Source organism: Columba livia, chromosome 2 (assembly GCF_036013475.1).
Source record: "Columba livia isolate bColLiv1 breed racing homer chromosome 2, bColLiv1.pat.W.v2, whole genome shotgun sequence".
Classification (NCBI taxonomy): domain Eukaryota; kingdom Metazoa; phylum Chordata; class Aves; order Columbiformes; family Columbidae; genus Columba; species Columba livia.
The window spans coordinates 108,709,311-108,734,646 of NC_088603.1; the positions used below are offsets into that span (position 1 = coordinate 108,709,311).

Sequence of the window (25,336 nt, forward strand, 5' to 3'; positions counted from 1 at the left end):
TATGGAGGAAATTCCTAAGTCTTCTCTAGGTTCTGCAATAATAATGAACTGGTATGAAAAAATATAAAGACGTTAGCACAGCTCTGACTTCTGTTATTCTGTTAATAAAACTATTCAGTGTCATAACACAAAATGCAAGACAGAGTTTGCGCTAATATTTATTTCATACCATCTGTTGCTAGAGTCTAAGTAGAGTCTAATGATGTAGTTTAAAAATAGTTTGATTTAGAGACTAAATGACCAATCAACAATTTTACTACTCCATCTGCAATAGAACATAGAAGAGAAGAAACACCAAAAATTCATGCCCAGCCCACCTCTTCTTAAGGTAAGATCAAAAAAATATCAAAAGTAAGTTGTTCTGAGCATGTATATTAACAGTGTGGTAGCAGGTTAATCATTATCTATTTTGTGATCAATAGTTTTTTCCAATTTTAAAGAGGACCAATTGCACTAGTCTTCTAGACAATTTCATCAGCCAAAGATCATCCACACATGGTAAAGAAGAAGAAGTTGAAGCTCAGTCATTTCTACATGCCCATATTTCCACTAAAAGGATACCCAGGACTTTTCCATCTACTTAAGTTAAAGATGCAACAATTCATGGGTTTTGTAGCAATTCAAAAAGACACTTAATGTTTCAAAGACTATGACTGACAACTTCTAATTTACTAAACACAGGTATTCAATTTTCAGTATATGCTTTTGATCCTAAGGTAAGTAGTAACATAGCAGTGCTACAACTAATGCCAAACACTGAAGTCTCATACAAGCACTCATTCAGCCTGCTTATTAAAAGACCTTTTCCTCAAAGAAGTTACCTATTGTGCAAGCCTGCTGGAAGAAACCGTAAATGAACTGATGTTTGTTGCACAGAGCTTGCTTTCTTACGAAAGATCTGTCCTAAGCTTTGCTGTCTATAGTACTCAGAATTCACAAATAATTTTGAATAATCCCCGGGTGGGAGAAGAAAACACGAAGAGATGGCAATGGAAAGGCAGAGATCCTTATATCTGAAATATGGAGCTGTCACCTTTGTGAAAGTATCAAAGGCACTTTGATCAATTGCCTGTACCCAGTCATTACTAGAGAAAAGCCAGGAAATCAGAAAGGAGACTCAACATACTGTATACCAAAAAACTGACATGACCACAAGAATGTCACCATAGTCCTTTGGGTGCTGAGAAAAACACTGGCACTCCTTGTCATTTTAGCTTACAAGACACACACAGGCAAACAGAAGTATTAAAGATGGAAAAAAAAAAAAAGACTCAGTCAGTCAATGGGCTTACCATTAGCTTCCCACTGAAGTATTCTGCTATACCTCAAACCCTGCAATTTTAGTTGAATAGACAGTTTCTCAAGCTTGCACATAAAACTACTGAATTCACCCAAGGTGAGATTAAAGTCCCCAGCTGATCAAGTCACAAGGGTATCTGAGAGTGTGAGTTTCCATCATCTAACGAATGAAGAAAAGGAAGCGCCACCCAATATCCTCAAATAATAAGAACAGGTGAAATGCCCTGACATCTCACATCATTTGAAGATCTGCTACTGAAGGGACTAGTGCTTACTGAACTATAGCAAAGGACTACAGTGGAAGAAGGCCAGAAAGCACAGCATGCTCAGCTTTTTGCAGCTGCATACCACCTGTAAGTAGCTCACCACATCCCTACTCGAAGTAACTAAGATGTGAGGACAATCAAGCTGCCATCAACTTGAAAACTGAAAAACACCCAAAGTCTTGCTGCTTCAAAACTCGAGTAGATGCACCCCTCACCTTCAAATAACCACATGTCAAAACCAGTGAATTATATTAATAAATGCTAACAATTTCTTATAGACTTGATGATCTCACCCTTTCCTAGTGTTCCAAGATTAAACAGTTTTTTTCCTGGAACATAAGTACATTTGGACTGTTCCACATCTGTCTGATAGCTTTTTGTTCCTACAAGCATCACAACTTACACACTTGTCTTCATTAAAAGAGCTGCTTTATCCCATAAACTAACTTAAAATTCAGAGGTATGAAATTCAGATTTTCCTCCACATCTCATGGCCCACAGAAGAAAGGCATAGGACACAGTGGCAGCGTTCAGGCAATTTCCACAAGACCTCTAGCTGCTAACACCAATATTAAACTATTCATTTTATTTGAAGGTTTAAATTAAAAAAAAAAAACAAAACAAAACAACCCAACCTTTTGTTTCTTACTAGCTACAGTACTGGGGCCAATATTATTCAATATATTCATTAATGATTTGGACAAGGGAATTGAGTGTACTATCAGCAAGTTTGCTGATGACACTAAGCTGGGAGGAGTGGCTGACACGCCAGAAGGCTGTGCTGCCATTCAGCGAGACGTGGACAGGCTGGAGAGTTGGGTGGGGAATAACCTAATGAAATTTAACAAGGGAAAGTGTAGAGTCCTGCATCTGGGCAGGAACAACCCCAGGTTCCAGTATAGGTTGGGAAATTACATATTAGAGAGCAGTGTAGAGGAAAGGGACCTGGGGTTCCTGGTGGACAACAGGATGACCATGAGCCAGCACTGTGCCCTTGTGGCCAGGAAGGCCAATGGCATCCTGGGGTGTATTAGAAGGGGGGTGGTTAGTAGATCGAGAGAGGTCCTCCTTCCCCTCTACTCCGCCCTGGTGAGACCACATCTGGAACATTGAGTCCAGTTCTGGGCCCCTCAGTTCCAGAAGGACAGGGAACTGCTGGAGAGGGTCCAGCATAGGGCAACAAAGATGATTAAGGGAGTGGAGCACGTCCTTTATGAAGAAAGGCTGAGGGAGCTGGGTCTCTTTAGTTTGGAGAAACGGAGACTAAGGGGGGACCTTATTAATGTTTATAAATATATAAAGGGTGAGTGCCATGAGGATGGAGCCAGGCTCTTCTCGGTGGCAAACAATGATAGGACAAGGGGTAATGGGATCAAGCTGGAACACAAGAGGTTCCACTTAAATTTGAGAAAAAACTTCTTCTCAGTAAGGGTGACAGAGCACTGGAACAGCCTGCCCAGGGAGGTTGTGGAGTCTCCTTCTCTGGAGACATTCAAAATCAGCCTGGACATGTTCCTGTGTGACCTCACTTAAGCATTCCTGCTCCAGCAGGAAGACTGGACTAGATGATCTTTTGAGGTCCCTTCCAATCCCAAAGATACTGTGATACTGTGATACCCTGTCTTTAATAAAAAAAAAAAAAAAAAAAAGACTGAATGTTAGCAATGGTACCTAGAGAGTCAGGCTAAAACTAGCATGAAGAACTGTGCAACTGAGCCTGGCATTCTCTCATTTCTTGTCCTTCCTTTGTTGCCTGCTGTCACCTGTGCTGTGCGAGTTCTTGTGCTCCACCTCAGCGGCGGCTGTTTGCGCTGCCAGACCAGGCAACCGAACGCACTATTCTGCAAAACCACGGAGCACCCTTCAGCATGGAACGGAAGGCGCCACAAACGCCTCACCCGCTCGCCCAGGCTCTCGATCTGACGAGGGCAACCTACCCCGCCGGGGCGGCACGGCCAGAATCGGCGGAGCAATTCCCCAGGGCGCAGGGAGCCGCCGAAATTCCCGAAACGAAGGCGGGGCGGGTGTGTGTGTGTGTATGCGTGTGTGTGTATGCGTGTGTATGCATGTGTGTGTACACCGCCATGCCGCGCTCAGCACCCGCGCCCCGGCCGCCCGTGCAGCCCCCGCCGCCCCCTCCCTCCCCAGAGCCCCGGCCCTGCCCCCGGCGGGAACCACCGCTCCGGTCGCCTGCACCCGCCGCTGTCCCCCGGCCGCAAGCGGGTCCCCCGCTGGACGGCGGGGCAGGGGCTGGGCTAGGCGGGCGAGAGGCGCGGCCGCCAGACGGTGACAGCGGCGGCCATGGCTCCCTCCGCGGCGTTGACAGGCTGACAGCGGAGAGCCGCTGACAGCGGAGAGCCGCTGCCCGCCGCCGTGCCCCCCGCGCTGCCCTGCGTGGGGACAGGCCAGCTGCCACATCGGGCTCGGCGAGGAAGGCGCGGTGCCCGCTGCCCGGGAGGGCAGGGCAGCGGTTACACCCCCCGAGGCGGGAACCCGCTGAGGGCTCCCCGGACGCCCCGCTGCCCACCGCTCAGAGACAGAGGGCGGCACCCCACGGGCACCGCGGCGGCGAGTAGGACCGGGGGTCCCCACTGCGTACCGGGAAGCGGTGAGGAGGTGCGCCCCAGTCCTTACCTTCTCCCGGGAGCTGGCGACGGGACGCGTCCTCCTCCTCCCGCCGCTTCCCCCCCTCTTCTCTCTGTGGCGGCGCGGCCGCGGGGATCCTATCGGAGAGCGGGTGCCACCCGCCGTCACCGGCGGCGCCGAGGGAGCTCGGGTTCGGGCTCAGCCCCGGCTGCGGCCGCTGTGGCTGTCGGGTTTGAAAACACCCGTCCCCCGCCCCCTCTCGCCCTCCCTCCCTCCCTCTGTCCCTGTGCCGCTCCCCTCCCCCTTCCGCCACCCCCCCTTCCCCAACGTCGCTGCTGGAGTAGAGCTGCGCGGAGCTCCCATTGGCCGCGCCCCGCCCACGTGGCCCCACACAGGGCACGGGACGCGGGCGGGCAGGCGCTGCCGGGAACGTTACAGCGCTCGGGCGGCGGTTGGGGAGGGAAAGGCGGGGGGGGGCAACGTCACCGCCCCGCTCCGTTCACCGGCCCAAGGCAGAAGGGCACGGGCGGCCCGTGCTAGGGCGGGCTCCTCGCTGCGGTGCGTGCGGAGCAGCTCCTCCACCTGCGCACGCAGGGGACGAGGAATAACGGGTTCGCAGAGTGCCAGGGGCGGAAACGGGGGGGCGTGAGGGTGGCGACGGGAGGACGCGAGCAGTGCGCACGCGCCGGCACGGACGCGCTTTTGGCGGCGGCCACTGGAACTTTCTGGAAATGGCGGTGGCCCGGCTGACAGCCCGTTTGGCCTGCGAGGCAGGGACAGGGCGAAGGGACGAGAGGCTTCGAGTCTCCGCGGGACGCGAACCACCTAGAGCCACCGGCGCAATGCTTCCCCCCACCTCCTGCAGTCGCGCCCGTGGCGGCAGCTCCCTCCACCGGGGAGCGGTTTTCCGGTGGCGATGGCGCAGTGAGTTTTAACCACCGGCGCAGTGCGCGTGCGCGGCGGGCGCAGCCCGGTGGTGGCCGCGCATCCCAATGAGGCGGGTGCGCTGGGGAGCGGAGCGGGCGCCGGCGGCCGCGGAGGGGCCGTTTTGTTACTCTTGAGTACGCACCCGCAGAGGGGATGAGAGGAGCGCTGCGTACCGGCAGGCTGCGGTTAAAGGGCCTGTAGCTTCTGGGAGAAGGCCCTGGACGCAGGTGCGTGTGGCGCGGTGCCGGAGAGCCCGGGTGGGGCCTTTAGGGCACCCGCGTAGAGCGGCTGTGGGAGGCCGAAGCCGCCGGCCTGGTCATGGCTTACTGCCGCGCCTCGCTTAGGCAGCGTTCCCGGCCGCACCCTCCGTCCTGGCGCATCACATCCCGGCGGGTGCAGGCAAAGAGCTGCAGGACCTTGAGGAGGGAAGGGGGGATATGCGCCCCTCCCTGCCTCGCAGAAGGGCACAGCCTGTTGTTTGGAGCTTGAGCCCGCTTCCACTTCTCAAAACAAAAGCCACAATGTTTTTGGGGTGTCTTTCTTGCGCCAATAAACCATACGTAGTAAAAACGCATCAGAAGGGGTTACAGAAGTAGGCTGACGTTGATTTTAGTTGCAGCCTTAAAAAACGGGTCATTCACCTGGACTTTTGAAAGGTTTTGCATCTGCTTATTAAAGTACAATGTTGTAAGACATAAAGAATTCTGTGTGAGTCTGTACTCGTGGGTTCTCAAATAATACTCTCCAGATTGCTTCTGGAAGGTGCTGAAGATAGCTGGGCTGTCTAGTGTAGTATTTTGAGAAGGCAGCTAAACAAAGCCCTTCCATTTGATGTAGTCTTAATTGCCATGCTTAGTCTGCTACTGACTTACTTTCATCTGTTGTGTAGAAATTACAAATTCCTTAATATTTACTATGCAAGTGAGAAATATGAATTGTTTAGAATTGAAAGATTGCTTTGATAAAGGCCATCTGTTGTGTGGATTTCTCCTGTATTCTGATCTCCACCCATCATGTTCCAGCATGGCTAGAGAATGGCATCGCAAATCTCAAGTGTTGCCATGCTGCAACAGCTTACTCTTTAGCCAGACTTCTTTCATTTGCTTTCAAAATCTTACTGTACGAATGCTGGTACAGATCATTTGCATTGTAAAGCAACTATCTTAATTTTCATTTGATTCTATTAGCATACCTTCAGTGTATTTTCAGCTGGCCAGCAGCAAGGATGGCAGCACCCCGACCACTAACAAAGGGAGTTGCATTCACTTCATGTTCTTTTATGTCAGGTTGATTACAGAGCCCATCACTTGAGGTGGCAAGCAGATTGAAGAGTAGAGAGGCTACTGACTGCCAGCATAAGTGGAGCAAGAACTGCTTTCCCAAGGCAGAATGTTTTTGTCTTCTCACAGCACTATACAGGGAAGATACAGATGATTCACCTTTTAAAAAATGACAGGCTACAGGTGTCATACAGTGGTGCTATACAGCATTCTGATCCTTGTGCATCAGCACCACTAGTGTGCTATTCCAGGATTTCTGTGTGTGTTGGTAGGTGTTCACAACCAGCAGCTGAGATGATGGGGAAAGAGCCTCATGAGCAGTATCTTCTGCACCAGATACTAAGATTTGATAACTGATAATTATCTATCAGTAACTAAAAAATATGCTTCCTTCAGCCTTTAAGAACCAGTGTTTGCACTGATAAAAAGCATCAGTCAATTCCTAATTGCTACCCCTACATTAGTTACTTCCCCTAGTCTCCAGAAGCCCTTCCCTTTTACATAGAGCACAGCTGCAAAATGCCTTTGTAGCTGCACTATGTCGGTGTGTGCAGTACTTCCCTTCAGTTGCCCTCTGTAGTGATACATCTTGTGTTATTGGCTATGTGAACTACTGGTTTTAAGACAAATGTGCACAGCATCTGTTCGAACTGTGTTATTGCTGAATACAACCTAATAACAATGATTGAAAAAATCTCTGACTACAGTACAAAAATCTAAAAGAATTCTAAAAGTTCTTATCCTAAGAACTTGCAAAATCTCACAGTGGTGAAAGCACATACCCTAAAGTCAGGTAGGTAATTGACAGGTCAGCCAGCGAGCCCAGCTAACAAACTGCACTGGCGGAACTGAATTTCATTGCCTCTCCTTATTTAATGACAGAACACAGGAGTGGATCCTCCTGGAAACTATGCTAAGGCACATAGTAAATAAGGAGATGGTCGGTGATAGCCAGTATGGCTTCACTAAGGGCAAATCCTGTTTGACAAATTTGGTGGCCTTCTCTGGTGGGGTTACAGTGTTGGTGGATAAAGGAAGAGCAACTGACAGTCTACTTGGACTTGTACAAAGCATTTGACACTGTCCTGCACAACATCCTTGTATCTAAATTGGAGAGACATGGAGTTGGCAGATGGACCACTTGGTGGATAAGGAATTGGGTGGATGGTCTCACTCAGAGATACAAAGAACCACCACCACCCACTGTCTTAGAGTGCAGTGGATTCTTTGAGTGTCCTCTGCTTCCACATCCTAAATCTCATTTCCATTCCCTGGACTGTTTCTGTTTTTGTTAAAATCTTCTCTATGTAGTCTTTGTTTTTTTTCCCTCTCCAGTTAAAGGGTGTTCTTGTACCTTTTTTTTTTTTTTTTACTTCCACTTCTACATTTGGAGAGTATAGCATGTGAATTCTTGCATTTTTCCCTCCTTCAAGAAGGGCAAACAAGACCACTGAAAACACAGATTCAGTTATGTTAGTGCTGTGTTGCCAGTTTAAGGAGTTAACTCCTCATTGGTGTAGTAGTAGTAAACTCATTTTTCATTTAACTCACCATACAGTACTCTTAACAGTCCAACATATTAACCAGTAGAAACTGCAGAATTGTTTGACAGATTAGAGTCAGCTGCCCAGAATTACTATTAGTAACCCTCTGCTATTGAGGATTGAGAATAATGGAATTTTTTTTTTATTTTTTATATTTGTTTTAATATTTGTTACCTAAAATATTCAATACCCTGTGCTTTTACTGCTAGTATCACCTGCAGCTATAAAAGAATAGAAAGAATAGAAAAGAGGACTTAGATATATTAATTCTTACACTATTGTAGAACTCTTCCATAATGATCACCTTGTTAATCCTCTTTACAGTCCTACATAAATTAGCACTGTGGAAATAATTTTGTATTATTATATACATGTAAAATAATTGCAGAATGTGTATTTCTAGTTGAGGTACTTGAAATCAGAAATGTTCAAATTTCAACAAAACCTGAAATAACACAAGATGTCTTTTTTTTTTTTTTTTTTTTAATCTTGGTACAATGATTGCCAAACATTTTTGATGTAGAAATCAGAACCATAAAGCCTCATATAATTGATGAAGTGGGTAAGATGAGAGAAGAGTAATGGTTATTCACTTGTTTCTCTTCAAATATTTCACAATCCTATAGCTGCCCTACAATATTGAATTTAATTTTCAACAGTGGCATACCAGACTTGTACCACGCAATAAGGATAATGTAAGTTACCTTTTTCTAGTCAAGTGATTGGCAGGCAGTTAGGTGGTGTATCAAAATGACATATTTGTCCATGGAACACCACTAACATGGTATCATTTGTTAAATGGCAAACTGGGGTCCCTGTTCTGGTCATGAGACAGACATCAAGATTTTCTTGTAGGGATGGAATGAATAGGGAAGAAAAGCAGGAGAAGGTTGCCAAGTCTCCTGTCCAGCTTTATGAATGGGAGGAGTCTGGCATGCTAGAGCTTTGTTTTTGTGCACTTGAAAGTTTCAAACGTGGCAGCTCTAAAACTGTGTTTCCCTTCAACACAGTTACACAATTGTCATGCTTATTGGTTAACTGTTTCACTCATTATTTGTATTTATTTATCAAATTTACTTGTCCATTTGTAATGATTATTGTAGGGTTGTATTATGTAATGTAGAAGGGATAGTGAGTTTTACATAAAAATGATATGCATATATATTTTGCTTTCAGAACTTACTAACAGTAACACTATTAGTTTAACAGTACATCAAGGAACTTCAGAGAATCTACTAAAATAAAGGTGGGGCACACACATACTATATGATATTATGTAGGAAAATCTGCAGATACAAAATTTGACCCACAAGAAGGAGGACAGTTTAGGGAAGTACTGCTAATCAGAATAGCAAAACAAAATAAATATAATATAGAATAAGATCTAAACAATACCATTAAGCTCCATCTATCACATTAATTGTAATAATAATCAAAGCTCCATGGCAGATTTCAGCAGAGGCAGACAGAATGCTGTCTCAGGTGACTGACATGTTCACATTTCTGAATTTATACTGAAATGTATATATGTGTATATTTATAAAATATATGCTACATTATACAAGCATATGTAGTAAGTGTCAATATGCAGTAAATATTTTTTTTAAATAATCTTCAACTTTTTTTATATTGGGGGAAATACCTCAATTTCACACAGATTAGTTCTTAAAAGCCACTGATATGCAGCAGTAAGGTCAAAGAGGGGTCTGTGAATCAAATAACTAGTTTCATATATTACACTTAGCCATGTATTAAACTGTTCTTATATACTATGTCTTCACCCAAACGCATACCTTGGCTGTATTGAATAAATTTATACAGGAAGCAGTTTCTTGTTGCTGTTCATTCTTTTCCTAGAGGACTAATGCTATTTTTCTTGTGTGTGTGTGTGTTGGGTTTTTTAGGGTGTTCTTTGTTGGTTTGTTTTCTGTCGTGGTTTTCTGTTTTTTTGGTTGGTGGGTTTTTTTTGGTAACACAATAAAAAGAGAACTGTCACATTTTTTCCTGGTCACTGACTGGTAGTAAGAACAAAACTCAAGAAGGAGCACTTCTTACTGAACCTACCAGATTTTTTTTTTACGCAACACAGCTTGGATCACCTTTGCTGTGGTTTTTTATTTTTAAATAGCAATTAAAAGTAATGTGATGAAGTTCCATCAGACTGTGCATTTGCCAGACTTGTAATTCAGTCAGTTTTGTTGCTTCTTCAAAGAACCTCAGAAAATGTTGAAAGAATTTTCAAATGACAGATCAAAAGATGCAACTTTCACCTCTCAGCAATAAGTGGATTCTTTCAGTGAGTCACTTTACAGTCTACAGAAACACTTCCCTTATAATCTAGAATTATGATCATGCTTTGTAGTAGTTAAAACCATGGTAAGTTAGATACTCTTAACTGCTGATGCTTTCTTCATTAAAAAAAATACTAAAATGTACATAATTTTACTGAGATTAAAGTTATTTTATTATTTTCAGGCAGTTCATGTTATATTACAAAAATCCTTAGAGGCCAGCTTGAATTCCAAAACCTGGTCCTTTGGGTGGTTCAGTCAGAGAAGTAAGGCCACCAGCTGGCTCACAAGAAAAACGTCCACTCCTGAAAAATGAAAGCAGTTTTATTCATTGCTGGTATTTTTATAACCTCAGATACTGTTTCATCACTGGATATAAGATAAATATGAATCTGATTTAAATCTGATTAAAGCCACTTTTTCTTTCATTCTTTCTGTTCATCCTTCAGAAGTGTTTGATGCTACTCTTACATCAAACAGATTTGAAATTCAAGTAGGGACAAAGAGTTTCATAACTGAAAGACAGGACCAATAGTTTTCTTTTTTATTTATAGGTTGTCCAGACAAAAGTGATGTTGTTCCCACTAATACCAAAGGCAGTATTCACTTGTATCTGTCATATTTTTGTTAAAATGCTTCCTTCTGTTTGGAAACTGTAATTGTTTTAAGATTGTTGTTCTTGTATTCAAAAATGTCATTACAGAAACAACAGAAATAGGTAACACCCAAATAAAATTAATTCCTCCATTCACACAAACGTGTAGTTTGGCTAACAAAGAACAATGGGAAATAATAGATAAGTAAAGTTTAGAAATAATAACTCTTTCACAAACTTGTGATCTTTATAGTTATCAGTAATTTAAAAAAAAATATAAGACAAAACAAAAAACACCACACCACAACCAGCAGACAACTGTTGATTCACACTATCTAGACAAAAAAAAATAAATCCAAAAGGTTATATAATTCCCCTACTAGGTACTAAGGCAAATCAGAATTGGTGTTTTCACATTTCATGCTGCTCTGGTCAGTCAACAAGAACATGAAAATTCTCAGTTCTTTCCAATTCTTTCTGGCTTTGAATACATGGAAAGGCAATGGATACATGCCATTCTGTTCAGTAAATTAATTAATGCTTTCTCGCTGTAGGCTGTGAACTCAAATCACTGGAATGGGAATTTAGTTTCTTAAAAGGATCAGCCTCCAAATATCTGGCAAGTGTTACACACACAAAACATACCTTGGGCCAGGTTTGGGAACCTTGCCAGCCTTTAGCTCATCAATTATCTCTTCAATATCTTTGGGTGTCAAATCTTCCTGTTAAAAAAACAAAACAAAACAAAAACATCATTGGCAAAACAGAGAGTCAGCAACTGTGCTAATTGCAGCACTCAAAATTCATCAGATTAGTGGCTCTCTTAGGTGTGATCCTAGCGGAGGTAATGTTGATCCTGTCCATTAACACACATACTGGTTTAAAGAATTAGGAAGATTAAAAAGCCTACTGTCATTTTGTTTTACATATAGTTACAGAATTTATGTTAAAACTAAATGTTCACACAGGTCATCTATAAGATGTGTTTGTGTTTTCAGCTTCTTTGGTATATTAGTGAGTTGGATCTCTGCCTACCCACTATACGCATGCCATTGCACATACTGTAAAATGGTGTCAGCTGTGACAAAAAATATGGGTACAGTTCAAGAGAACAGTTCTTAAAAATTAATCCAGCTGTGATAACAAAAAATATTTCTTTATTTTTTTAAAAGCTTTAAAAGCTTTTAAAAGAACAATTCCATTGTTCTGATGGCATCCAAAAGTGAGGGATAATTCAGAAGTCTGAAAGTTTAAAAATAGGGTTAAATCAGTCCATATTTTCCAGCAGACTGCTTTAAAGTGTTTCTAAAAGCTCAAATAATACCCATGTTAAAATTCCAGATTTATGGACAGACCACTATTGCAAAAATACATTACTCCACTTGTATAAATCAAGACAGTAACCAAAAGGAAAAATACACTGATACACTGTGATACAGATGAATTGCTTCACAAAGAAGCCAAGAAACTAAAAGATGCTCTGGGTCGGGGTGTCAAGCTCATTTTCACCGGGGGCAACACCAGCCTCACGGTTGCCTTCAAAGGGCCAAATTTAATTTTAGGACTATAAATTGAAGGCAACCATGAAACTGATGTGGCCTCCAGTGAAAATGAGTTTGACACCGGTCCTCTTGGTTATAAGGCATCCCTGCCACTAGGAATTTGAAGTAACTGACCAAAACTTCAGAACCTGAAACAAGTGAAAATACAGTTAACCCAGCAAAGTAATATTTTAAAAGGGAATATAATACTTACATAGTAATTGTCATTTATTTGTACCATCGGTGCATTTACACAAGCACCTAAACATTCCACTTCTATCAGCGTGAAGAGTTTATCAGGTGTTGTTTCTCCAACTTTTATACCTAAACCAATAAAAAGTATTACTGTCAGCAATGGTTTTTAAACAAAATTAATAAAGCATGAGTCTAAGTACTCCATAGTCTTCTCACTACTTGTATTGTGGCCTTAAAAACATTTGCATAATTAAATCCTCTTAATCCAAAATGTTTCCGTTAAACGAAAGTTTCTAATAAACTGTGAAGTCAGTCTTTTGATATGTTTTTGAGACATCATTTACAGGTTTACAGGTATGATTTATTGAAAAGTAACCATGAACTGACAATTCAAAGAAACTGAATGGCTCTACTCAAGAACATTTTTAGTAATCGATACAACAGAATGGAAAAATAGGGAAAACATAGCTTTCATGTGCTGACACGGAATGCATTAATAGACAGTGTTGAATAATGAATTCCCAAATTAACCAAGATCCAAGCATTAACAGGTAGCTACAAATCCACAACTAACTTCTGAGTTTAACACAAAGGCTTATTTCCTGAAGGCTTATTTCCAAAGGCTTATTTCCCATACTTAGCTTCCACACCACATTATTGTTCTAGTGATACAGATACAGACCTTCCCCAGAGGGCAGGTTACCCAAAGAAACATATCAATTTCATCTCTACAAAATATTCCATGGAAGGAAGAATGCAGAAGCACCATTTTCCTCCATAGTTACTAAAAGGCGGAAAAATTAATAGAAGTCTAAGTAAGGCTTCCATCTCAGTAAGAGCTACACAATCATCCTTAATGCTTTGATTTCTCAAGCTAAGAGTTTCAATTAAAATCAAGCTAAGGCAAATTCCATATAAATATGCCTTTTCCAGACAACAGAATTTATGAAATTTTGTTCTGCAGCTCTTATCACAGTGGTTCTTAGGAAATGTTAGTCCAGCTTGCAATTTCATAGACAGGGACAAGAAGTTAGTAGTGGATCTTATCTCCCTCCCATAACCACCCAACAAGGAGAGGAAAAAACCACCCACATTTCCTTACATTTCATACAATGCAGCACTCTCCAATTGACTTTTTCCATGAAGAATTCCTAAGTTATAAATTATGTTAACATCATGTTTGCCATTAAGAGGGACCTTACCAGGCTAGAAAGATGGGCACATGCAAACCTCACGAAGTTCAACGAGGCCAAGTGAAAGGTCCTACACCTAGGTCAGGTCAACCCCCAGTATCAATACAGGTTGGGGGATGAAGGGATTGAGAGCAGCCCTGTGGAGAAGGACTTGGGGGCACTGGTGGACAAGAGATTGGACATGAGCCGGCAACGTGTGCTTGCAGCCCAGAAAGCCAACAGTATCCTAGGCTGCATCAAAAGAAGCGTGACCAGCAGGTCCAGGGAGATGATTCTGCCCATCTACTCTGCTCTGGTGAGATCTCACCTGGAGTCCTGTGTCCAGCTCTGGCACCCCTAGTGTAAGAAAGACATGGACCTGCTCAAATGGGTCCGGAGGAGAGCCATGAAGGTAACCACGAGCTGCAGCACCTCCCCTGTGCAGACAGGCTGAGAGTTGGGGTTGTTCAGCCTGGAGAGGAGAAGGCTCCAGGGAGACCTTATGGCAGCCTTCCAGTAATCAAAGGGGGCCTACAGGAAAGATGGGGACTCCTTATCAAGTAGCATAGTGATAGGATGAGAGGTGACTTTTAAACTGAAAGAGGGTAGATTTAGATTAGATATAAGGAAGAAATTCTTCACTGTGACGGTCATGGGACACTGCAACAGGTTGCCCAGAAAAGCTGTGGATGCCCCATACCTGGGAGTGTTCAAGACCAGGCTGGATGGGGCTTTGAGCAACCTGGTCTAGTGGAAGGTGTTCCTGCCCATGGCAGGGAAGTTGGACTAGATGATCTTTAAGGTCTCTTCCAACCCAAACCATTCTATGATTCCATTACCTTCAGTAAAACAAAACAACCCAATAAAACACCAACCCCACCCCCCCAACCAACCCAAACTTTCATATAGCATATACCTTAAAAATCTTATTTGGTGTATAAAAAAGTGCCATAGCATTCAGAGTCCTCTCCTATACATGGGAAATGACTGACTTTCTTAGTGCAAGGGTCATATTAGAATATTGCATTTCCAGGCAAACTGTGTTTAAAACCACTTTAAGACTAGTAAATGCCACTCCAGACCTTGGCCTTTTCTGCTCTACTGTACTGAAATCTTTAAAAATAACGAATAAATGCCACATCTGAAATCTGAAGTGTTTAGTGCCTGTTCTCCAATGATTTCACTCTATATTTTCAATACTATCACTCTGTCCCCACCATAAGAAAAAATTTACCTCCAGTACCATTAAACAAAGGTTAAAAAATTACAAAAGTGTGTTACAAATTTGTGTCATACCAAGTTTCTTCTTAATGGCTTCTAAAATACTGTCAGAGTCTCGCAGCATGCAAGGCGTGGTAGTGCAGACCTGAATATGGTATTTCCCAACAGGTTTGCGATTATACATTGTATAGAAGGTTGCTACTTCATACACTCTCATGGGAGGCATTTCTAAAATTTCAGCAACCTGTAACAAAGGGAAAACAGACACTACATTGAATTCTCACAGGGCACCAGTAAAGGCCTTTAAGAAACCGTTTCAGTAAAGTCACCTGTCCTCTGCAGTAAGGGATAATTAAGAGGGAGGGGATGGGTATCAAAGCACAACGGTATTCAAGTGCCAAGAAAAGAAAGACACCTGAGTTACTCTGACTGGAGTCACCCTGCTCGAGCACAAAATCCACTAAGCCACAGATAAGCACAGTGAGAAGCTCAAGTCAGTTTCCCTTCAGCATGTAGCATCACACACAAGCAGATGTGAGGAGTCAGATGGGTTTCAGCTTCCATTGTCAGCTCCAGCTCATACTGCACTTCTGCTCTTTTGCTGCATGAATGAACCAACTTGGACAAATCTGCCCACGCTAACCCACATATGCCTTTTGGTAAGGGAATACTTACAGGCTAGTACTACACTCACCTAATTCAGATACAGCAGGTCTGTCTCAGGTTCTGTGACACACTAGGGCTACATCTGCAGACTGGCGTCACAGCTAATAAATAGGGAGCAAAGCACTATCTCCAGGGATACTTCTGATGCAAGTATCCCTGACCTCATTAACCTGGAACCCTGGCCAACTGCTCAGGTTGAGAACTGACTCTGTTTTTAAAAGCAAAAGTGTTTTATGTTCCAGTCTCTATAGCAGGCAAATAACAAACCACGGAAAATATTTGTTCACTTAAAAATCTTAAGATCATTTTAAATATAATACAGATGTAACAAAAATATATTTCCTGTTAAGTATTACTGGGAATTTGAAGCTTTATACTACAGTGTAGAAACAGGAGCAGATGAAATTTGCCCTTCCCTAGAGGTACACTTAACTCCTTTAGTAATTTCTGTAACACTCACAAACCTCACTTAGCATATCTTAATTGAATTTAAACCTTTTCCACATTAAAACTGATGATATGACACACTGTAACACAAAATAAGATAAGATTTATTCATATGAACAGAAATTAGAATTTTTTATTTCTTGTTACTTGATTATTATCATGCAAACTATCACTTCAGAGCAGTGTAGATGCTTGCTTGCTTATTTTGAAACAATTTTAATAAATAATTTGTTAAGTCTTCCGGACACTTGCTGTGAGGCATTATAAAATACTCATGACAGATACTACACTAATGCTGCTTTGCAGAAATCTTTACAGGCCTAGAGATTAAGTACAATCCCGGTAGTGTGTGTACTGCCACTAATCCGAGAGAAGAGAAACCCCACCATCGTTATCTTTTTTTCTTTCCTCAAATTCAGCAGCAAACAAAATCCTTCGAGTTCCGTTCCTACTTCCAGGATGGTTCTGGGAAAAAAAGTCTATCTAAATAGGGCTCACGTAATTTTTTGTTTCGGACTATCCGTAGTTTCTAGAAATAGACTAATACTATGTAAACAACAGAGCCTTGGGTTTTCTGCATCAGGTTTCCCTTTTATTTTTTAAAATGTAGTCTCACAATGAATTCTCACATTTCTGTGCCACATGTAAATTTCCATGTTAGTACTGTGATAAATAAATGCTAATATTCTGATAAGATATTTAAAGAAAACCGAAAATTATGCTTGAAAGATAATCAAGTACTAAATACCTTGTTCATAGCTGATATGGGCAACCATCCATGCTGTCGTTGGGCCAAGTCTAGTACTGCCATGACAGCTGCAGACTTGTGGCCCCCCGGGTAGCTGTTTACAATGGCTTCTATTCGCTTTTTGAAGGGAAAGAGGAAAAATAAATCAGTACTGATCTAAACACGAAGTCTGTGTATTTAACTTTTTTTTTTTTCTGCATACCTTCTGGTTTTCAGGCGTGAACTCAAATGGAGTATCTGGATTATTTTCAGGACTATCTCTGTGCTTAAGGAAAAGAAAAAGAAAACATGTAAAAATAGGGTTGTCAGGGAATTATTCAGGACAGATTTACTGTTGTAAAACATCTTTGCATTAGACTGTTAGAGCTGAGTTGCTTGAATAAAACAGATATACTCCAGATAAAAATTTCATAGTACTCAGTCATAAATAAGTAAATATCTCTGGGAATGTTACAAAAATATTGATAATTATTTCATCACTCTAAAAATAATTCCTTTTTCCTATTATTTCCTAATGAAAAAAATTATTGAGGAATATGGTGTTATCATAATATGCATTTTTTAACATGTTAATACAGTTTGGCAATTACATTCAGACTCATCACAGGTAGGTTAAGAGTCGTCTGGTTAATACCTTAATAAACAACAAGGGATGAACACAACAGCCCATTTTTTTCTCTTCTCATGAGACACTGACCATCTAAATTTTAAAATTCATCAGGAAGCTTCCTATACAACTCAATTTTGCACATTCAAACACACATTAACCCATTTTTACATATTCTTTTGATTTGTAATGGATTTCAACATTTTTAGATACAATTCCAAATTAGAATGGAAGAAGCAGAGTATTGTGTTAATATTTTCAAAATAAGGTATTCCTGTCATATAGTTAAGGTGGTATTTTAGGGAACCCTGAAACTGAAATTAGTTCTTCTGTTTTCAGAAAATACAAATTTGGAAGTCTTGAAGTGACATTTTCCTATAATAAAATCTTAGATCTGACAAAAATCCTTATCCACCAGAAAAATTCCCTGCACAAAATTTTCAGTTATCTCCAAGCAGCTCATTATGGTATCCTTACAATACTCATAGCTAAATTTCAATCCAAACTTCAAACAGTTACCAAATTGAGAGAGTTTCAAATTAAATGGAAAGTTTGGGGAAAAATGCAAGGTATACTTTAGACTTGATGTTAAAAGTAATCCACAACCAGATAATAATAAAACTTAAAAGTATATTTAGCAGAAAGAAACCCACTTCACTGACTTTGGCTTTGATCATATTTTCAAGTAATCTAGGGTGATTTTGCAGCTTCCACAGTGCACTTGTATTAACCAGAGAGGGACTTAATGAAAAATCTTAACATTGCAAGATACTTGCAACTGGAAGACTGTCATCAGTGCAGAACTTAAAATATGCATGGTCCATAGCTATTCCTGGATTTAGAAATTTTAATATGGAAATATCAAATGGCCAAGTACTTCAATTACATTTGTTGATCTAGCGACAGATTTGCTTTGGTTATACTGTCCATATCCTGGAGCAGACAATACTAGTGTCACCATCTATTTGAGAGCATGCACCCTACCACAGTTCCAAGTCAAATATAAAACTACAGTCAGTATATACTTCGCCACCAAGGATGACTTTCAGCTAATAACAGCAATTACAGAAAGATAATAACATACTAGTGTGCTCAAAGGGAACTGGTTAAGTATTAATTTATTGCTTATTGTGGTCTACAAGATAACATAAAACAGCTTTTAAGAACACAATTGCCACTATTTTAGACTGACACTTCCACATAAAGGATTTGACTCGTCATATGTAGCGTTGGTGAGGGTTTTCAACCAATTTAAATGCAAGTTCTCAAAAAGAGGCTGATAGACGGAAAACTGATTAGAAACATATTTTATTTTTTTCCCCTTACAGACCCATTCTACATCTTAGCTGCTCAGATCAAATCCATGACTCATTATAATTATTTTCAAAACTTAACTCTTCCTTCTCAAATCTGCATGCCTGTTTCATTTCAGGCTGCTATTTTGCCTTCCATAGCTATTTGATACAGTTAAAATTTTACTTGATCTCAATTTCTTTTGCAAATAATAATATTTGATTTATTAAAATCTCCCTCTTTGTATAGAACAGCTGTTCTTTCCAGTGTACCATCTCTAAACTGATATCCTTAAATATCCTGAATGTGAAGAGGAATAATAAAGACTTCATATCTGAAGCTACAGCTTGCCAGTCTGTTCTGTGCAGCAAGTCTCCACAATTGTAAAAGCTACAGCATAAGATCATGTCACCTTTTTTTGCTTTTCATTTTGCTAAATGGGCCTCATCTAATTCTGTGCTGTGGAGAGTTTGATAGTTTTCATTGAAGGCTTACAAGGTTCTAGGTCTACTGAGCTGTTAGGAATTTGTCAATCACATGCCCCTTAGTCTCCCATCTGTCTGATGATGCACCGTGTATCTGAGACTTACACGAGCTGATTTGCATCCGAATTGGAAGGAATACTATGTTAAATCACAGAGTGGTTGTTGAGGTCGCAAAGGACCTCTAGAGGTCATCTGGGCTGAACCCTCATGGTCAAGCAGGGCCACCCTGCTTGTGGTTGCCCAGGACCACATCCAGATGGCTTCTTCTGAATATTTCCAAGGAAGGAGACCCCACAACCTCTCTGGGCGATCTGTGCCACCCTCACAGTTTAAAAAAAAAAAAAAGTGTTTCCTGATGCTCTCTGAGGCCATTCCCTCTGGTCCTGTCAGTGGGCACCACTGAAGAGAGCCTGGATCTGTCCTCTTTGTACCCTCCCTTCAGGTATTTATAGACGTTGATAAGATCCCCCCTCTCCCAGCCTTCTCTAACAATCCCAGCTGTCTCAGTCTTTCCTCATATAGGAAATGCTCATAAAAAGAAACCAAATATATTAAGGCTTCCTCCACACACAAATTAAGTACAAATAATTACAGCTGTACCAACTACAGCAAGTTGTTGAAAAGCAAGGTCAAACTCTGTTCATGCTTTTTTCTTCCCCAATTCCTTTCTCGTGCTCCCCAATTTCCTGATGTCTTACACAGTATGTTTTTATTCCATGCATAGCATTCAGCCTAACCTATTTAAAGCATGAACAACTGCCCTGTGAAGGCATATCCAAGCCATGCTGTCCCCACAGATGATGGTACTCTCCCAAGGAAGGCACTAAGGCTGCCAAATGGTCATCTCACATTCTTTTTTGCTACACCAATCTAGGCCATTTTATTATTCATTTTCCATGATCTAATAATCTTTCTTGACACAGAGAATTCTTAAAGAGCACTCAAGAATCACAACAGAATAACTAGAATAATTTAGCTTTCATGTATACTGCAAAAAATTGGCCTGAAACTTGACCTATATGCCCTGTGGTAAACACCAGTCCAAAACACTCTAAACCAAAATGAGAGAACTGTGTGGCCTGCAGGGGAAAAGATGTTTAAAGCAAGAATGTGTTAAGAGTCCATATTGAATCAGCAATTAAAATAAATTTATTACTTCTCATCCAAGGAGAAAATACCCTACATTCACTATTCCAGCACAACTCAAGATGCAAATCTCTCTTAAATTAAGAATGGTAGAAGTGCTCTCAGACCCAAATATTTCACTGACCACCTTCTCAAGTAGCTAAAACTACAATATAGCAATTATCTAACCTGTACTGAACCCCTGTGCAGCCCTATAACAAAGCCCACATCATGGCAGTTGATGTCTTAAGGAATCTCAGTCCATGTGTTGAAAACTAAAAAATAAAGGAGTTAAGTTTTAGCTACTAAAGATGCTAAAGACAGGTAAAAGTCAGAGATTGAAAGGGCATGTATAAAGAAAGAAGGGTAACTATCGTAAAATACTGTTGAAATCTGGCCTTCCCTAGCAATCAGAAATGATACACTGGAGCAGCTCTCTTAACGTTACTACCAGCAAACTACCTACCTAGTTTCAAACTTGATATACTCTTTCTGGAAGTGTGATGTAGCTGCCTGTGATGGCACCAAATTTAGTTTAATGGTTGAGAGAAAATATCTTCTTGGCTGTTTCAGAAGAGAAACAGTTCCAGTATAAGTTCTCTTGTTTCTGTATGTTTCTGATAACATGTAAAGAAAAACTTGCATGAAAAAAATTTGCAAATGGATACAAGGGCATGCAAATCAGTACTGCCTTTAATCCTAGATTCAAGATAACTAAGTCCCCTGCCAGCACGTCCCCTGCTTTTACAAAACAAATACACCATATGCACCTCCCTCCTCACATACAGATTTTCTATATGGCAAGTGCAACAAGAAGCATCAATATGATTTGCAAAACAAAACCAAGACACTCGTGTATAAACTGACATCTAAAAAGTAAGCTAAAGTTACTCCCAGGTAAGCTTACTATTCCTTCACAAGCAGTGTTTAACAACCTTTGACACCATTTCTTGTAATTTTCCAGTAGACTAAGATTTTTTTTTAAATGTTGCTTTTTTTCCATAGAGATATATAGGGAAAAAAGTCCCATTTTCTGATTTTGCTCTGAAGGTTTTTAGTTGCAGTCACAGCAAACAATTACACACACAATAACATCTATCTATCTTCTATGAAAAAAAAAGGCTATGGAAAGAACAACAAATATTACCCTGTTTTTAAAAAAACACAGCCAACCATAAAACAACCCCCCAAACAAACAACTTCCTATGCTCTGCTAGCAAAAATTCTGTTGTGGAATAAAACAAAGAGGAGTGAATGATGCTATTAAATAAACCAGCTAGATATCACAGTTTTTCTTTTCTACTTCCCTTTCTCTATTTTCAGGGTACTGCCTCCAGCAAATAATTCGAGCAGTTACATAAATCTCAAAAAATGGGGAGTTTACAAAGCTATCTAGCTTCATATGCCAGACACCAACATCCACTACGATGCCAGACACCAACATCCACTACGATGCCAGACACCTTTTGCCTGCCTTCACCAACCTCAAACTGCACTTGAAGTTTCCTAAGTTCTCAGCCTATGCTGCTTCCTCTATCGCTTGAATATCAGCTCTCACTCCATAAATCATCAATACTTGGTCAGGTTTCTGGAAAAGTATATAAAGCATGTACAGTAATCCTAGTAACTTCATCTTATAAGGAAAGCTGTAGAGACAGCTGCAGAAAGACAATAACAAAAAAATCTGTCAAAAAACCCTGAGCACCTGCTTTCAACAAAATGGTCAATTTTAAAGTGCTGGTTTCTACTAAATGTTGGAAAAATGCCAAATTATTCAGCTGTCAAATTACAGACGAGGTAAAGCCCTGAATGGAGCAGAATACACCTCTCTGAGATGCTTCGGATTCTATTTAGAGGTAGACAGACAACATATATGCATAACACATTTAAATTTGAGGGCTTTTTATTTTTTTGCAATCACTATTACTATTTGTACATATGATAATGTCTAATGGCCTTAATTATGAATCATTATGCATCATGCTGTATGACATAACATGAACAAGAACTGCTGGTAGTGAACAGGGCAAGACCCAGACCTAAGAGTAATTCTGCGGCAAATTTTAGAAATCAAGAAATTGCACATGCAAAAAGTTTCATGAGCTTCAATTGCAAACTCAATAACTCCGATAAAAAAAGAAACAAGATCTGTTTTATAATGAAATAAGTTTAAACAGTCTCACCTGCAAACACACACAAATTCTGCTAAAATCACTGTTACTGTTAATAAACAAGATTTTTCACTATGTAAGAAACATGAGGCCAAAAACTAATTTAAAACCTTTTGATAATCCATCACCACTTGAATAAAAAAATTCTACTGAAAAAAACCCACTTCTTTGTAAAACAAGCAAGCTTCTATATCAACTTCTGCCCCTCAGAATATTTTAGGCAGGTTAAAAAAGTATACGGCAAACTCTCTTACACATCTCCCTTCCAGTGAGGCAGAAATTACTTACCACAAATAAGGCTCCTCCACTGGAATTGCACACTGCTGTTCTATGTAAAGATCGGATTTGTCTTATCTACAAAGAAAACAGATAGTATTAATAGTTAATAATTTACATAACTGCTAAAGACTGCTTTCAGAACCAGCTTAATTTCTACTCTAATTGTAAGCCATTAATTCTAACATCATCACTAATAATTTGAATTAAGTCAAGAGAAGAATATTAAAAGGCTCTCCTGTACTATTAGGAAAGCACATTTCTTAACTCACCTTGACCATTTCAGACAATGTAGAACTTAAAAGATGTAACTTCAAACAAGTAATACTTTGCCACAGCTTAATCTGCCTTGAATACAAATTTTCATCAAATATTTAATGAAAAAAATTCCAATCATGTGCTATGCACCCATTTCCTCTTTGCTCTCCACTACTGGCTCCTCTGAAAGCAACAGCCAGGGAAGCAATTCATCTCCTGCCACTATTTGTCAGAAGCCAAAATTAACTCCAGGATGCAATGATAACTCTGTGTACTGCAGACCATTCCCAAGTGCCACCTTCTCCAGGAGTCCACTGTCTTTATCAACTGACACGAACCACATCAAATGAACTGCACTACCATGACAACAATCTGAGTGCCCTCAAAGAACCACACATGTAAAATTCAGACAAAAGGCTAAAAAGCGTAAGAAGAACATGCAAATACAACTGAAATTCTGCAGACAATGCTGAAAGGAACTTAGAAATGAAGATGATATATATGGTATATACCATATTAAATGCTAAGTAAATATAGCACACATACAGCTTTAGTTCTGAAGGGACCACATCATAAGCTTCAGGTTTCTAACTGTAAGAGGCAGTCTCCTACCAAAACAAGCACTTTAGATGAATAGCTTTTATTCTATCTAAAGATATTGTACTGTTTCCAAGAACCGAAACTTGTTTCAGACTTTAAGAAGAAACAGGACAAGATGCCTCTTTTGTGCTGGCCTAGAGGATTTCAATTAGTGTGAAAAGCTGACTCGGGACTGAAAAAAACAAACTAAGGGGTTTTCTTCCAATAGTTAGTCTTACATACGTGGGCAAACCAGAAATATTATTTCCACTTGGGAAGCTTCCCAGTAACGCACAATAAGCACCAAGCAGCTACTGCTGGAGCCTTTTTCACTTGACGCAGGCAGTGCAGCTCCACAGCCGGTCAGGTAATCCGGGCAGGCCCCGAGGGTCAGAGACACCCGGCACAGACGCCCTTCCAGCGGCTGTACCGGGCCTCTCTTCCCCGAGGCCGCTTCCCGTGTCGAGCAGCACCGACCTTCCACCCCGCTCCCCGCGGCGGCCTCCCTCCCTCTCCGCGGCCTCCTCCAGCCGAGCGGCCGCGCTGCCCCGGCCAGCGGGGATATACGTGTCGCGGGAGCAGCCTCCCCCTTACCGAGCGTGCGGCCGCAGCCCGCAGGGAAGCACACAAGAACATGACGGCGGCCACAGAGGCAACAAGCCCCGCGATCCCCTCTCCTTGAGGCCTGCGCTCGCCCTCCGCGCGGCGCCAAGGAGACCGGCCCCGCGCATGCGTCGCCGACGCCCGGCTGCGCGCGCGCTCCCGCGAGCCAGGAGCGTGCAGTCGCGCGGCGGCCGTTGGAGGTTGGTCGTTGGCGTTGGGTGGTCGGTGTCTTTCCTCACAGAATCACAGAATGTTTGAGGTTGGAAGGGACCTCTGGAGATCATCTAGTCCAACCCACCTACTACAGCAGGTTCACCCAGACCAGATTGCACAGGAATGTGTCCAGGCGGGTTTTGAATGTCTCCAGGGAAGGAGACTCCACAACCTCTCTGGGCAGCCTGTTCCAGCGCTCTGGCACCGTCAAAGTAAAGAAGTTTTTCCTCATATTCAGATGGAACTTCCTGTGCTTCAGTCTGTGCCCCTTGCCCCTCATCCTATCCTTGGGCACCACTGAAAGCAGTCTGGTCCCATCCTCTTGACACCCTCCCTTGAGATATTTATAAACAAGATCCCTCATGATGGCCACTCATCCAAAATGAGCAGGTTGCTGCTCATTTTACTCCGCCAGCAGATGCCATGCCATGACTGCCTGTTCTGGAAGGAGAGTTACCCAGACTGCCCCTCCTGCAGATGTTGGATTCCTGTCATGCCCGATGTGGAGGGTTTGTGTCAACAGGAGCAAAATGCAAGATCTGTATAAGACCGTTCAGTGAATTTTAACCTGTAATGATGTACGTCAGTGTAAAAAATAAAATCCCCTTAGAAGCAAGGACCTGTAATAAATAGGGGGAAATTGCAGAAACTGGTGAGAGTTTTTTGATACTCCATTTTCCTCCTTTCTACTCGATTTTGTTGTTTGGGGTATTTAATACCTAAGGTGCTTGTTTTGACCTCCCTTCATAAGAAAAAAAAAAAAGACCAAACATTTATCTTCTTGGCCTTTGATGAAAGTTCTCATTTACAGTATAATTCAGTCAATACAGTACAAATAACAGAACTGAAGAAAATCTAAGCAACAGGCTCTTCCTTGGGTGCAACAGGTGGTTAGAAATATCAGTCACAGTTCCTCCTCGTGCAGACCCCTTATTGTTCAGGTCTTGG

At 41.6% G+C, this 25,336-nt stretch overlaps 2 protein-coding genes across 5 annotated transcripts in view; both read right to left on the reverse strand.

Annotated features, from left to right (window-relative positions):
• ANKRD12 (ankyrin repeat domain 12) overlaps nt 1-4,419 on the reverse strand; it is a 65,249-nt gene extending 60,830 nt beyond the window's left edge. For 3 of the 4 annotated variants that reach the window (XM_065053137.1, XM_065053136.1, XM_065053135.1), the window contains exon 1: nt 4,200-4,418. The gene's annotated coding sequence lies outside the window, so the exon portion shown is untranslated. Of the gene's footprint in view, nt 1-4,199 lie in introns of all 4 variants that reach the window. The other variant, XR_010470443.1, reaches the window with a different exon arrangement.
• A 5,923-nt stretch (nt 4,420-10,342) lies between these two features.
• NDUFV2 (NADH:ubiquinone oxidoreductase core subunit V2) lies at nt 10,343-24,338 on the reverse strand. Its single transcript, XM_005515910.3, has 8 exons — nt 24,167-24,338; nt 22,748-22,813; nt 16,981-17,043; nt 16,779-16,895; nt 14,993-15,161; nt 12,544-12,653; nt 11,434-11,510; nt 10,343-10,498 (listed from the first exon to the last, which is right to left on the reverse strand). Exons 1-8 carry the CDS (start codon nt 24,206-24,208, stop codon nt 10,405-10,407), a joined length of 738 nt encoding a protein of 245 aa, XP_005515967.1. The 5' UTR covers nt 24,209-24,338; the 3' UTR covers nt 10,343-10,404.
• Nucleotides 24,339-25,336: the final 998 nt, after the last annotated feature.

Excerpts from the sequence above, each read along its gene's own strand:
- NDUFV2 (XM_005515910.3), bottom strand. The coding sequence starts at position 24,208 with ATGTTCTTGTGTGCTTCCCTGCGGGCTGCGGCCGCACGCTCG. Across the intron at positions 17,044-22,747 it reads GTGGAGGAGCCTTATTTGTG|CACAGAGATAGTCCTGAAAA; the intron begins GTAAGTAATTTC and ends CTTTTCCTTAAG. Across the intron at positions 16,896-16,980 it reads TCACGCCTGAAAACCAGAAG|CGAATAGAAGCCATTGTAAA; the intron begins GTATGCAGAAAA and ends CCCTTCAAAAAG.